Here is a 14225-nt window from a genome sequence, read left to right as displayed (position 1 = left end):
ACTTTAAATAGAGCAAGTTCTGACTTGAACCTTAAAACAGCAAGTCTGTCGGGCCACAGCAGCATTAAATTTAAATAATTTAAAAGTGGCTTTCTAGGTAATAGCAGAACCTCCAGTCATGGTCAAATGAAAAAAAAAAAAAGCCTTTACAGTCTCTAAGGGGATAGGCTGATTTAGATGATCACCACAAAGCTTTTCACATCCAGCTTTAAAAGACATGCAAAGAAAAAGGACTGCGCCATACTATATTTTCCACTTCAACCATGATCACTTTGGGGAATATACAGAATAGTTCATATCATCTGATCCTTGTAAACTAACAAAGTTAACTCACCACCTTCACAAAAGAAAAAAAAACCTACAATAACTGAAAGATTTGACTTTCATTAAAAAAAAAAAAAGGGCATTGCAACAACACCAAATGCATGAGCATCTCTTAACCTTAAGAACTTTTTCAATATAGAGACGTTTTCAAATTGCAACCAAAATAAACATGATGAAGGGACTACACAGTGTTTTGCCATATCAAAGACAAGAAGCACTGAGGGCTGTTAAAGACTATTTTAAAGTCAAAGGAAAGACAGGCTTTCAAACAGACACAGGACAGAAGGTGGCACGCTGCCCCTCTGCTTCTTCTAAGAAGGATACAAGTAAGCCAGTTGAATTTATTGAAAACTTTCCCTGTTTAAAGTTATACAGTAAAATTCTCAGAATTTCCATTAGTTGAAATGGAATCAGACTTTCACCAGTCATAATTATTTTGTAGACCACAAGGACAGCAGGAGAATAAGCCATGCTCACAACATCTTGCTTTTAGACCTGACCTGCCACGAAAACTTGCTGACAAAGTGGCATCCCTTGCATTATGTGAAGAAGTGTTTGGTTCTTTATCATTAAGACTCTCAATAAAAGCAGGTGCTACTCTACTATTCACTCTATGGCCTACTCTGAAGTCATAATACAGGCACAGCATATGATCTCACATTTAAAAGGGAGTGCATGTTGCAATTATAGCAAGTATTTAACCTCCTCTTGCAGAAATTCAGCACATCCATTCCACCATTACAGTACTGAACATACTCTGAGAAGGTTTGAGGAAAACAGTCAACTTATAAACTCACGTTTAAATTACAAATCAAGCCATTGCAAATACTGAAGACTTCAAAATTAATGGTCTTGGCTTCAAATATATTCAGTATATTTTCAGAGTATAGTTTAATGAAGAGGTTTTTTATGAGTTTATGTGGAACAAGACCTTCAGGAAAATTTCTTCCTTCTTGTTCCCACTGTCAAAGTCAAGCTTTTCCATACCTGGGCGCTCTACAACGCTGAAGGGAAAACACTTGCACATGTTAATTGGGGAAAGGGACCAAAGACGGCAGATAACTCTCAAAACATTATCTACTACTAGAGTCTCTTTGCCATGAAAGGAAAGACAGAATTATTTAGGAAAGACAGTTTGTTGTAGTTTTCAAGTAATGCCAACTTTAAACTGGACAAAAGCAAACATAACAGTTCAAGAACACAGTTTGAGCATTAGAAGGCTTCTTAGCCACAAAAGAAATTTTACCTTACTCTGGTCAATGAAAGTAAAACAAAACATGCTAAACAAAACAAGAACTAGGTTTAAGATAGCATATGACCACAAATTACATTCCCACAGGGGCACCCACAAATGTTTCAAGTGATAYCTGCAGTATCATAAAAATAAAATTCAGAGGAAACAAATTTCCAAGATGACTTATGTGCTTTTTGTAGCTTCGATTCCTTTTTTAGGATTTAATATGCCTTAGGTTTCTTAAGACATTTCAGAAAGTAAGAGGTAAATTACTACAACAGTTCTAGAAGAGCTTTATGCCTTGGGAACTACATGACAGTAAGACATATTTGAAATTTAAATCACAGGTGTTAAAAACACGCATCCTTTAGATCTCTGAATTCTCTGATCACACAGTTAGACAAGTACCAATTTTTTTACATGAATGTTCAGAATACCATCTTTCAACTATATAATCAAAGTTATCTGAAGAATTCTGTAAAATCCTGGTCTCAGCTGACACATTAGAAAAGAAATACTGATAATGCTGTCATGTACCACCTAAATAAATTGATTCTTGAAATTTGCAGCAAGAAGGGCATATTATTTTGAAGATATCAGGTGCAGTTATAAGAGGTAATCAATGTACATATGTCCTTCATATTCTCCAGACTTTCAAATTCTGTTTTATGACTAAAAATTTCTGTAATACCTAGATTAAATTAGCTATAATCCACTTTAAACTATAAAGACTAAGACATACTTCAGTACCTAATTTTCTCCCTAGATAAAAGGAATGCATCAGGTTACAGAATAAAGAACTTTTTTACATCACTTTTCCACAAATTGTAACCAGCAAATCAGACTATAGATTAAATTTCTGAGCAAGTTTACCTCACTATAAATGCACTGCAGTGTGCCCATATCTCAGGTCTTCTCCATTTTACTGACCCACAAAATCCTTTTTAACAGTTAGGAGACTCTGCAGATCTGTCATCACTCAGAGTCCCCACCAGTGCTGAGGAGGATTTTGAAAGCCATGAATTTATTAAAAATGTGATTTTACCCAGCTCCAACAGACTTAAAGACAGGATCCAGACAAGCATCTAACTATGCTATGAAGGACACAGCAACCTATAAGAACATTAGTGAGGGCAGGTAACAATGAAAGAGAAAAATGTTATGGCATTTAAGGGCATCTGCAAATTCTTTGATTTTTTTTTTTTTTTGATGGATACAGCCCACAGACAGGAGTTGTGAACACAATTTAACTGTAGTACCGAAAAACTACAAGACCTCTGAGAAGTCACACAGCATCTGTAAAGCTGTAGCACCACCAACAAAAGAATCTCTTCCTCTCATGTCTGAATAGCACCAAAACACATTATCCAAGACAGATCATGCCATAATTGTATCTGATGTTTCAATTCACATTAAGTTCATATCTGTAGCACTATGTTTCAAACACTAACAGGTGTGTACTTCCATAACATTTTTCTTGATTTCCAGCTACTACCTACACAAGCCAGCTAAATGAACTACAGATATAAGCTGGCAACAATCATCTCAAACGGTGGATTAGTACACTTTTGTCTAGAGTTAAAGCCTCCATCTTCCTCATCAAAAAGGATAAACTACCAGAAAGCCTACCAGAAATAGGAGACCAGAGAACAGAACAGAACTGTGAAAAGGGAAGATGCTGAAAGATTCTCACCTACTTTTATACTCATTAAACAATTAAAACAGTCAAAACTAGTTTTGAACAAGCCTTGTGAAGTATCCTTGCACAATGAATTTCAAGGAACCAAAGAAGATTAACACCCCAGTTAGCAACAGTCTCAACCATTAAAAATTATGGTATCAAGTAGAGAACAACTCACCTGTGTTGTTTTACCAGACCCAGTCTCTCCAACCAGTACAAATGACTGATGCCTAATCAAAATATCTGTAAATCTTTCTTTATATTCCCAGACAGGGAGTTGTAGTCGTTTCTTCAGTATGTCATAATATCGAGGTGTATGTGGTAGATTTGTGAAAGGGTTAATACTGTGTGGAATCATTGCTGGCTTTATAGGCTGTAACCCAGCAGCAGCAAAATATGTAGAATTTGATGTAGGTCGAAAATCTTTTTCCTTGTCCCTTTCTCTGTCACGATCTCTGTCTCTGTCCCGATCCCTGTCACGATCTTTAGAACGGTCATCACGGTCCCTGTCCCGGTCCCGATCCTTCCTAAAGTGAGTTAGGAAACACAGCAGAAAAATGAGACACCTGAATATTTAAAGGTAGAGCAGGAATCTAAATAAAAACAGAAACTTTAAGGTTTCTAATACAAAGTGGATATAAACCAAATATTTGAAACAGTCTTGCAAACAGCTACCAGGAAGGATAAGCAGAGAATGAATAACAGTATATGATGCATACTGAATGTTAGTTACACAAAGTAGTTACACTCATTGTACATAAGTTTTGCCATAGTTCCTCTCAGCATAGGCAAGGTTAAAGCAATCACATAAGAACAGCATCGTCTTGATCCTATTCACTTATTATCAAGAACTAGCTATGCATCCTTGACTTTTCTCAGAATTCTTCCTGTCCCTATTTGCTGTTGCTGCAGAAAAATAAGAAACTGCTAAATACTCTTCTTGCCTGCCTAGCAACAGAATCATGCCAACTGCAAGAACTGTAACTCAAGATGACAGATGAGCCCCAAGAGAGAAGTTTGATTCTCACATCCCACAGTGAGTTTGCAGTTTTATTTGCTCCAAGTCACCTGTGAAGTTGTGACTCAATTTTGATTTGCAGGTTGCAGAGTCTGAAACTCAGACTTAAAAGCCAGTCACTTCAGTTGTACTGTCTTCTCTAATACCACCTCCTACCCCATACTTAAGAAGCAACCAACATTTGTTTTATTTGTTACCAAGCCTGAAACAGTAGCATTCACATAGTTACAACAACATGATTTGTAAAAATCTGTGTTACCTAAACAGCTGTCAGCAAGTTGCAGAAAAAAAACCCCACAACATAAAAAGCTACATAAATACTTAACCTCCTCACCATGGCAGAGAGAGATACAAACTTAAAAAAAGCACAAAGCAATTCCAGTTTCAGATTTGCTGGAGTGTAAATATTTGGTTCATTTTCTCTAAATTAAGAATAAATTATAAAGCTAAAATGAAGCTAGTAAACATCAAACTGGTCAAGGAAAAGTAATTCATATTAAACCTCAAGTAATCTTGAAGTCCAAAAAAAAAGTTCATTGTACTTGCAAAAGAAAAACAGCATTATTTTCACTATAGTTACCCAGTCCAAATTCAATCTCTGGCCTCAATCTTAGTGGCAGTTTGCTTTTGCAACTCCACATACTTGTTTTTGTACATAATTTCACTCTCCCTACTAATGGTTGAAACACTCACAAGAAATCCCCAGTTTTACCCAAAGAACTGTTGCTACATGCTTTTAATAAAGATCAAAACTTCCCAATTCTGCAGCAGTTATATCCCACTAAATAAAAACACTCCACTAATTTTAAACTAGTTTAAAATCAAAAGATTAATAGTAAGAAATTCCACCTCCCTTCTTCACCAGCTCTCAGGCATGCCTAAGAGTAAGAGTGAAAGCTGTTGAACACACCTCCCCGCCCCCAAGCATGAACTCATATAGAATACAACCAATAAGCTAATATGGGAATTCCTACCTATAGGAATGGTGATGCAAACAAGAACAATTTATATTAATACTGATTTTATAAATTCTAATTCAAAATATGCTAGACATCAAGAAGGACCAGCACTCTTGTTCTTGTAAAAATGAACATAATCTAGGCAGACTGTATGGACATTCTTCCCTCCAATATTTTGACATTATAGCTTCAGAKGTTGTCATAATTAATAGCCATTACATTATTTTGTATTGTACTTTTAAAAATACTTCTTTTAACATAGGCGAAACTGAGAAGAAAGGAGGGTAACAAAATACACTGCTGACTGTCACTGTCCTAATTCCCTTTCAATAGGCTTTCCTAAGTCTTTGGACACTGAACTACCTAAAAAACAATAAATGATAAAAAACAAGGCTCATTTATATCTTTTGCTTGAATCTGAAACACCATAGCCAGCATAGTTCTAACACCCCAGCATAGTTCTAACACTGTCAAATACTGTACAAGCTAGAAATCTCTTTTTACATAAAAATGGCAGGCATGCATTGCAGTATCTAGTAGGGTATTATACTCTGCTAGAGGAAAATTACCCCATTACAAATTGAAGGAACTAAGCTCCATAATACTACACTTCATGGTGGAAGAGTCTAATGATAACAGACAAATGGATCAAGGTTTTGTGGTTTTTTGGTTTTTTTTAAGTTAATGAGCTATTAAGAATCAGCATTTTTAAATATCAGCAGGTATTGGCATAGATAAAGGTGTGATGAAACAGTAACAGCATAATAAGAAAGGGAAATAAAGGTTATAAAAGCAATTTAAGTATGGTAAAACCAGGGCAAAATACAACAACTTGATAACAGTACATACTTCATGGAGGGAAAAATCTGGAAGTAGAAAGAATAAGACATACTATTAATGGTTTTTACACTCTGACTAGACACCAATGAAGAAGTTAGCAACAAAATTCCTTCAGAAACAGACTATTCTGCAACTGTCTAAGCAAACAATTCTGTCAGAAGCTTCTACAGAGCAAATGAGTTTATCTTCATGTATGCTTCAAAACCGTGTAAGCCAGCACTTGTGTCAAAATAAACAGACCTATCCTCTGTTGCCAACCTTATCCTTGTGTTGGTAGAAGCATTTCAGTGGCCTTGTAAAGAACAAGCCCTTCCTGCCCATCTCCACCAAAATTAATTCTAATACAAAACAGTTTTCTAATCTAGTCTCCCAAACACTTGCAGCACAGAAAGAGAGGGGGCAGCACTGCCTTCTTTTGTGATGGTAGTGACTAGTGCAGGTTTAAAGCATAGATATAATCTCAAGAACACTGTACTGGTGTAAATAAACTACAAATATGATCCAGAATGGAAAATCCTGTTAATCCTCCATTTGTATTACTTCATTTAACTCTTACAGCTGCCCATTCCTGCATTTAAGAAAACAAACTTATCAAATTTTATTTACATTTCAGAAGGCAAAAACTCAATGAAGGTTAACCTCAATAGAGGTTAACCAAGGGAGTTGTTTTTTCTTTGTTCTTTTAAAAAGGTTTAAGAAAGATAGAAGGGTGGCAACTAGATCTCAGCACAGAAAAAACATAACATATAACATGCCCTCAGATTTACTCTCCAATATTCATTGGTCATGTATCGGTTTATTCGTTTTGCAGCAGCACTTTTTCCTCCTAAAAACAGTTCCCAGTCTCCTGTTGGTATTACTGAAAACTGGCAGACACATTCAGACTTCTGGGATCAACCAAGGAAAAGGGGAAGGACATTTTATTCCAAAAAACATGCTGTCTGCTTCCCAATCACTGACAAGTTTGAAGTAAGTGAAAAAATACTTCCAGATGAGCATTTTAATGAATAAAGTACAAAAAAGAATTCCAGCTCATATCTTTTGAAGACTGATCGCTCCAGAAAAAAGGAAAGCCTCCATATAAGACTTTGGTAGGATATATACTGAATGTGTTATGGGGCCATATGAACCTACTGAACTTTCTAAAAATGCAACTTGGCAATTCTTCATTTAAGAACTGTCACATTTAACTTACTTTTCATCATCTCTGAGAAGATGAATTTTGATTTAATCAAATCTGTTGTGCACACAAACTCCAATTCCATAATCAATTTTTTTTGTAAGTAGTCTCGTCTATCAGCTTTCACATATAGAATACATACACATATGGCTACAAAAGAAACACGTCACTAAGTCCTAAGATGAAAAGCACATAAAACTAAAAATGGAAACACAGCACACAAGGTAAAACCACTGATCATCACTGTTAAACAGTCTAAACATATCTAATAGAACATCAGTGTTATTCTTCCACTACTGAATAGGTATTTGTAAAAGTCCGCAGTTGATGCAAAAAAACCAATATCGTTAAATGAGAAATTGTTCTGCATGTATGAAGATAGAAGTTATAGTAAGTCAGTGATAGATCGCACTCACACAAGCACTGTGATGTTACGCAGCAGCAACTGAAGTTAAATAGTTTAGAAAAAAATTAACAGATTTAGAGACACTAACATAATTCACACAGCAACATTGTAAGCAGAGACTTTTCATACAATTCACATTTCAAGAAGTTTTTTTGTTCAAGAGAGATACTTCAAGGCTAAAAGAAAACAGATGTTGTGCCCATGCTTAAGTAGTTTACATTGGTGATTACAAGCCTGCTGGCCTGACATCACTCCTGTGCAAAACTGCATATACCGAAATATGGCCTCAACTAAAGCAGAACTAAAAAGTACAGTGTACCCTGATACAATTTTTATACTACACAGTTAGATGGTCAGTAAAATACACCCACTATTTCTGTATTAGCTCCCTGAATAGATGCCACTTCAAGTTTAGCTTAATCCAGTTCTAAAACCAACTAAACTGCATAAAGGCTCTCTCTGCATAGAAAAGATGTAAATACATGCTATTAACAAGACTCTACCTGCATATCCCTTAGCCCTCTATAAGCTGTAAAACCTAACAACCCTATGAATAAATCAGGACAACGTAAGGTTAGTATGGCATGTGTTAGATGAATTAAGATCTCGAGTAATAATCACACTCAATAATTCTGCTTATAGTGACTGGTTCTTGGTCCTATGCCATTTAATGCTTTTGCTGGGAGAAGGGGCACAAAACCAGAGCTTGTACAGTTGTTTTTTTTTTAAGGTGTAATAAAGATCAAACACTTGTGGTAAAAAAGTTATACCATTGCTGGGAACTGATTATAGCATACACAAAATGGGAAGACTACACCTTCAGGGTGACAGCAGACAATCAATGGAAGTAATACCAAAAAATAAAAATACTAAAAAAAATAAAACCCACAACCCTACAACAAACTGGGAAATACTGAACAACAGTGATTATCTGCACAACAGTATCAATTGTACCAGGTTCAAATTATACCAAGTTTTGGCATCACCATTTGAAGATGTTACAAAAATCTGTATGCCCCAAAAGTCTGTATATGTATGGCTTTTTGTATTCACAAAAGAGCTATACAAGCTTTTGGAAAATCGGGGGGAATATATTTCAAGAGGAGATAAGCAGCTCAATCCATTTCATTAAAAAATTAGATCAGGGTGATCCTACATACATACAAAAAATAGATGTTTAATGAAAATATTCATTTCAGTTTAGCTGACAAAAATATATCAAACTCTAGTAGCTAAAAATTAAAGCTACTCAAGTCCACACTTAAAGAAAATGCAAGTTCTATTTCAAGAACAAAGACAGTTTATCAATGAACACTAACTGCTATGGTTGATTTTTAATTACTACAAGTTCTCATAACAAAGTAAGGCATTTACTTTTCTAGGATAAATATTCGAGTCCAAAGCAATGATGTTGGACTTTAGGAAAGAATTAATTCAGGAAAGTTTTTTGGGTACCAGCAGAAGAGCAGACTAGATAAACACAATATTTCTTTGTGGCCCTTTACATTCCAGAAGTCTGTTTTAAGAGTCCCGCACAAAAGTGAAGCAAAAAGAGATTACACAGTGGACACACTGAAATGACTGTGTACAAAAGGACAGCATGAGCACACTGCCCAAGTTCCTGCAATTTATGTAACCTTAATGAATTTATGGGGGGGTGAAGGGGGTGGAGTTACAACTTCCCCTCCCTCCCCCCGCAAAAATCCCACCCCACACCAATTTTTAGTTTAAGTCAGCCATCTTCCTCTTGGTTACTGAGTTAAAGCTTTTAACAAAGGAATAACGTTTCTACTAGGTTAGGCGCTAGTTGCACAAGCTGAATATGCCTCGTGCCGACCTCTAGGACCAGAGTTGCCAGACCTCTCAAGCCAGAGACGGGAAGAAACAAACAGGGTGGGGGGACACACAGAGATGCCAAAGAGAAAGAGAGAAAGAAAGAGCAAAGAAACGCACACAAAGCCAGGCGCTGGGGAGCGGGCTGATCACCGCGCCGCCCCCGCCGCGACGGGAGCCAACCCAGCTCGCCCAAGCGGCTAGGCCAGCGGCTTCCTCTCCTTCCCCCGCCCAGCACCGCCGCACGAGGCCCTCCCCGCCCGCTCCCTGCCATCACACTGCCGCCACCCGTCCCCTCGCCCCGCCGAGGGGCCCAGTCCCGCCAGAGAGGCCGACCCCAGGCCTAGGCCCAGCGCTCAGAGGGAGCCGCCGAGGCTCCTGGGCCTGCCCAGACGAGACGGCGGCGCCGGAGGTCCGCCATGAGGCCTCCGCCGCCTCAGCCCTCTTCTTCCACCTCCCATCGCGGCCGCCCCGTTGCCTGAGGCGGCCCAGCCCCGCGGGGGGCGGCCAGAGAATTACGCGGGAGCCTCTGTAATCTCCCCCCCCCACCCCGCCGCCACAGGCCGCGCTGCCCGGGCTTCGCCACCCCTCACCCGTCGGCGGCGCGTTTCTTGCTGGAGGTGTAGTCGTCCCCCAGGTCTAGGCGGTGGCGCTTGGACATGGCGGCGGCGGGCAGCCGGAGGAGCGGGCAGCCGCACGATGCGGCGGGCGGGCGGCCGGGGCTGGGTGCGGCGGGTGCTCTCCGCTCCTCGAGCAGCAGCAGCGGCGGCGCCGCGAGGCCAGGCACAGCAACTAAAATGGCGGCCGGAAGGAAGCGCCGGGGCTGCGCGAGACACTGGCGCAAGCGGCCGCGCGCTCGGGGAGGGGGGAGAGCGCGGGCGTCGCGCGCAGGCGCGCGCGGCGGGTCCGCCTGCAAAAGCCGTCCCGCGGCGCGCGCGGCCCAACGGCTGCCTCGCCGCGGCGCTGTAACGGCTGCCGCGGGCAGGGGCCGCGCTCCGGCACTGCCCTCAGCGCCCCCGGGGCTCGGCCCCACAGCCCCCGGTGAAACCGCGGACAGCGGGGCCTGGGCGCCCCAGGCGCCTTCCCTGGCGCATCAAAGCGGCTCCAGCGCCCAGTTAGGGTCTGGCAGCCCGCGGGCTTCCGTTGATGCCCTACGAGCAAAACCCATTTCCACAGTCTTTCCTGTCCGTGTGGGCGCGCGTGGGCTGGGACAGGCGTTTCCAAGGAGGGTGTTTAAACCAGGTAGCTGTATTGGCAAACACCTATTTTAAGCCATCACAGACTTCCTTAGCCTTGGGTGGGGAAAGGTACGATCCTTCACACGTCATCTGCAGTAGCAGAAATTATTAGAAAACCAGTGACATCTAAACTACAAGCTGTGAAAGCACATACTGTTTACTACTTTACATCTTTAACTATTCAGACATCAAAAGTAAGTATTACTAGAAATATGTTTTGTGAGAAAAGTAAGTGTGTCATACAGAGACCTAGAAAAACAGTTCCTAGTTTCTGCTACTTTCTCTTGTGATTTGTCTTTGGCGTCTGTGTAAGATCACCAGTACAAGGAAATCCCATGTTTGCAATAGAAACCCCAGAGGACCTGTCTGCTCTGACAGTTTTCTAGGGATGAGCACAGCTATACTGGCATTTAGTAAAAAAAATCATAAAAGCAAAATAACATGCAAGTGAAAATTCTGTTTCCTCAGTACAGTTACAGATTTTTGCATGTAGCTGTAACGATTGCTTTTCACTGGCAGAACTGCCAGCAGAAGTCTGTAGCTTAGGCCTGCTCCAAGGGAGTAGTCCTCAGACTTGGTTTTGTGCTCCTGAGCTGTGTTCCTCATCTCCTATTGCCCCACCCCCACCCCGCCTCACACACACACACATGCTTTTTAAGAACTGGGTTAACCCTCCACACATACAGAATTTGTACTCTAACTGAAGGCACAGATGAGCCTGGGCAGGAGAAAGTGGAGTCAGATAAATATCAAGATGTCTGTAACAACCAAGTCATCAGAAAGCAGGCTGCCCCCATGCTGGCAGAAGCACACTCAGTGCTTGACTGACCCACCTCTGCTCCCACACACCCATTTCCTTCAAGTCATTTCTACTCTTATCTCAGTACTAGGTCTCAGGAGCTGCCTTATCTTCCAGTGCGGTCCCTTGGTACTTTACCACAGCTTGTAAAAGCCAATCTCTAACACTTCATTAAGAGGCACAATTCTTGATACACCAGTGGTTATCTAGAGAACATCAATTGTTGGACATCTCTATTCATCCTGCCCTATTGCATGCTCCCCCAGCACCTTCCTAGCGATTTAAGTTCATATCTTAGACCAATAGTAGTTTTAAGATGCAGTTTGAAAGCACTATGAGTGGTATAGCTCTCCATCTAGATACATGTGTTGAAAGACGTGCTTTGCAAGTCTTGCTCCCTGTTGCCCTTTGCAGTGTTCTTGCCAGAGGTTACTACAGCCTTCGCTGAACTACTTGCATGAGCACTCCCTAACCATTTTAGTCAAAAGCAGTCAGGATAGTTCAGATATTTTAACTACTATATCTTTGTTAACTCTATCTGACTATGAGGGCAAGTGAGCATTCACATAACAGCTCTGCTAGCAAATCTAGCAGTGGTCAGAATAGAGCGTCTAGCAACAGTGACCTAGTAGTACAGCCAGCTCAGCAAATGGACGTTTGTCCACAGTTTCATGTCCCAAAGATTTTGTCACGTTCTCTAAGTATAACTACTAAAATAGTTAGACATTGTAGACAAGTTCTTATAGTATATTCTTTAGTAGAAGAGCATTCCTGTTCCTAATAATATAACAAAATGGTGTCCTGATCTCTACTGGAATTCTAGACACTACTGTAATAAAAATACCATTTTCCTGCTTAGCATTATCAACTGAAATAATTATTTCTTGAACCTTGATCTTGAGTTTTGCATGCAAAGCCAGGAGTCATTTTCCAAGTTACATTACAAAAAACTGGAATATCTATTTTAGAGGTTGCCAGAGGATAAGTATTACAGCAGTTTCTATCCCAAATATCAAGATTATTTGAGGTTCTGTGGTAGAATAGAGAGCTGTGTTCACAGAATTAAGCTAGGGAAGGCTTTCTACACATCTCACAAAGTGGCTTTTAAATGATGGCTGTCTTAAACAAATGATTACTGAGACAGAGTGTCTGAGGAGAAGACATTTAGCTTATCAGAGAAGGGAGCCCCCCAAAAATGTAGTGGCTGTGTCTCCCTGGAAAATGGAAAATGAGGAGAAGATGAAAGTATTACATGCATTAGATGGGGTGAGCAGCTGTGCTACATGGCTCTCAGAAGACAGCAACTCTCAGACAAGGGGAGCTTGGAGAGCTCTGCAGTTATGTGTTTCACATCTTGATTACACCTCCCTATGCACAGCAGCATGAAGACACTCATGATCTTGCTCCAGGTTACCACATTGCCAACACCAGGGCAAGATTCTGCTTTAGGAGGTGGTAAAAGAGGAAAAGAGGAAGTCTCAGCAGATATGACAGCCTAAAAATGATCTTGTGGCTAAATCTCCCCAGCAAGTGCAAAAAGAAAGGAGAAAGATTCTGTGTGGCAGCTGGGGTCAGCAACTACTAGACTGCTATGCCCCAGACTGATATCCCACGTACTAATTATCTATGTATTAACAATATTTCCAGGCTCCCTGAACAGAACCTCCACCCAACTGTGCTTTGAGCTGTATGACTACGTAATAAACAATCTGGTCTTATCCCAAAGAGTTTACAATCTAAGGCCTTCATCCTGCAAGCACACACATGCCTTATTTTACTAATGCAAATAATCGTTTTAACTTCAAAGAGATTACTAAGAGTAGCAAAATTAAGCATGTAGGTAAGTGTTTACAGGATCACAGCCTAAATATAAGATGAGACAACAGGAAAAAAAAAAGATCGGGAAGCACAAATTGACATAATGACAAAGTGATTAAAGTGATTAGGGGCATTAAACCCCTAAACGATGAAAGGAATGTGTAAAATAGGGCACATTTAAGCATATTTTCTGCCTTTTCAAAGGCATTTGTTAAATAAGAGTTTGTTTTTTTTCCCTGAGAAGTCTTTTATATTCATCTATAAGAATGAAAATCTTAGATTAGTGAAACAGGAGATGTTTATATTAGTTGCCATTTGACTATCTATTCTTTTACTCTCCATTTCTTACCCTAGTTAAAAAAATATATACTCCTTGGTATCAAAATCTTCTTAGAAAATTTCCAGTGAGAATTTTGCTTTGGGTTTGGGCATACTTACTGTGCTATTTGGGTTGAAAGGAGCATTAATGTCTAAAACTGATACAGTGGTTTAGGAGAATAATGTTATCTCTAAAATATTATATTATTTTGATTGTGTGTTGCATTCTCCCCAGAATCATGGGTCTTAGACAAGCTTTACATCAGAGACCTACTTTGCAACCAGTGGGGTTTCTGACAGAGGAGTCTGGCAGATTTAGGTGTCACAGTTTCAGATATTACTGCTGCTAGCTAATTGCTTCACCCATTTGCTAGAGATTACCAAGTCTACAAAGGGCAGGAAAATATGATATATCCAGTCTAGCATTTTGGCAGAAATACACCTTCTTCACTAGTTTAAGCCAAAACAGGGGACTGAAGCAAATCCACACATCTTATTCTTCCACTGTTGCAACAGAGGCAGTAATAATGAGCAGGATGATAAGACAGACAGCTAGGGGAGGTTCAGTCTGCTAAAG

General features: G+C 40.1%; 1 protein-coding gene across 1 annotated transcript in view; it reads right to left on the bottom strand.

Moving 5' to 3' along the window:
• DHX15 (DEAH-box helicase 15) overlaps window positions 1–10283 on the bottom strand; it is a 55924-nt gene extending 45641 nt beyond the window's left edge. The window contains exons 1-2 of the mRNA XM_026071087.1: window positions 10069–10283; window positions 3418–3766 (exon numbers count right to left, since the gene is read on the bottom strand). Of these exons, the coding sequence (XP_025926872.1) occupies window positions 3418–3766; window positions 10069–10136 (417 nt within the window). The 5' untranslated portion in view covers window positions 10137–10283. The remainder of the gene's footprint in view (window positions 1–3417; window positions 3767–10068) is intronic.
• Window positions 10284–14225: the final 3942 nt, after the last annotated feature.

The sequence above is a fragment of the Apteryx rowi genome, unplaced genomic scaffold (genome assembly GCF_003343035.1).
Source record: "Apteryx rowi isolate R43461 unplaced genomic scaffold, aptRow1 scaffold_321, whole genome shotgun sequence".
Lineage (NCBI taxonomy): Eukaryota > Metazoa > Chordata > Aves > Apterygiformes > Apterygidae > Apteryx > Apteryx rowi.
This window is presented reverse-complemented; position numbering and strand designations above follow the sequence as displayed.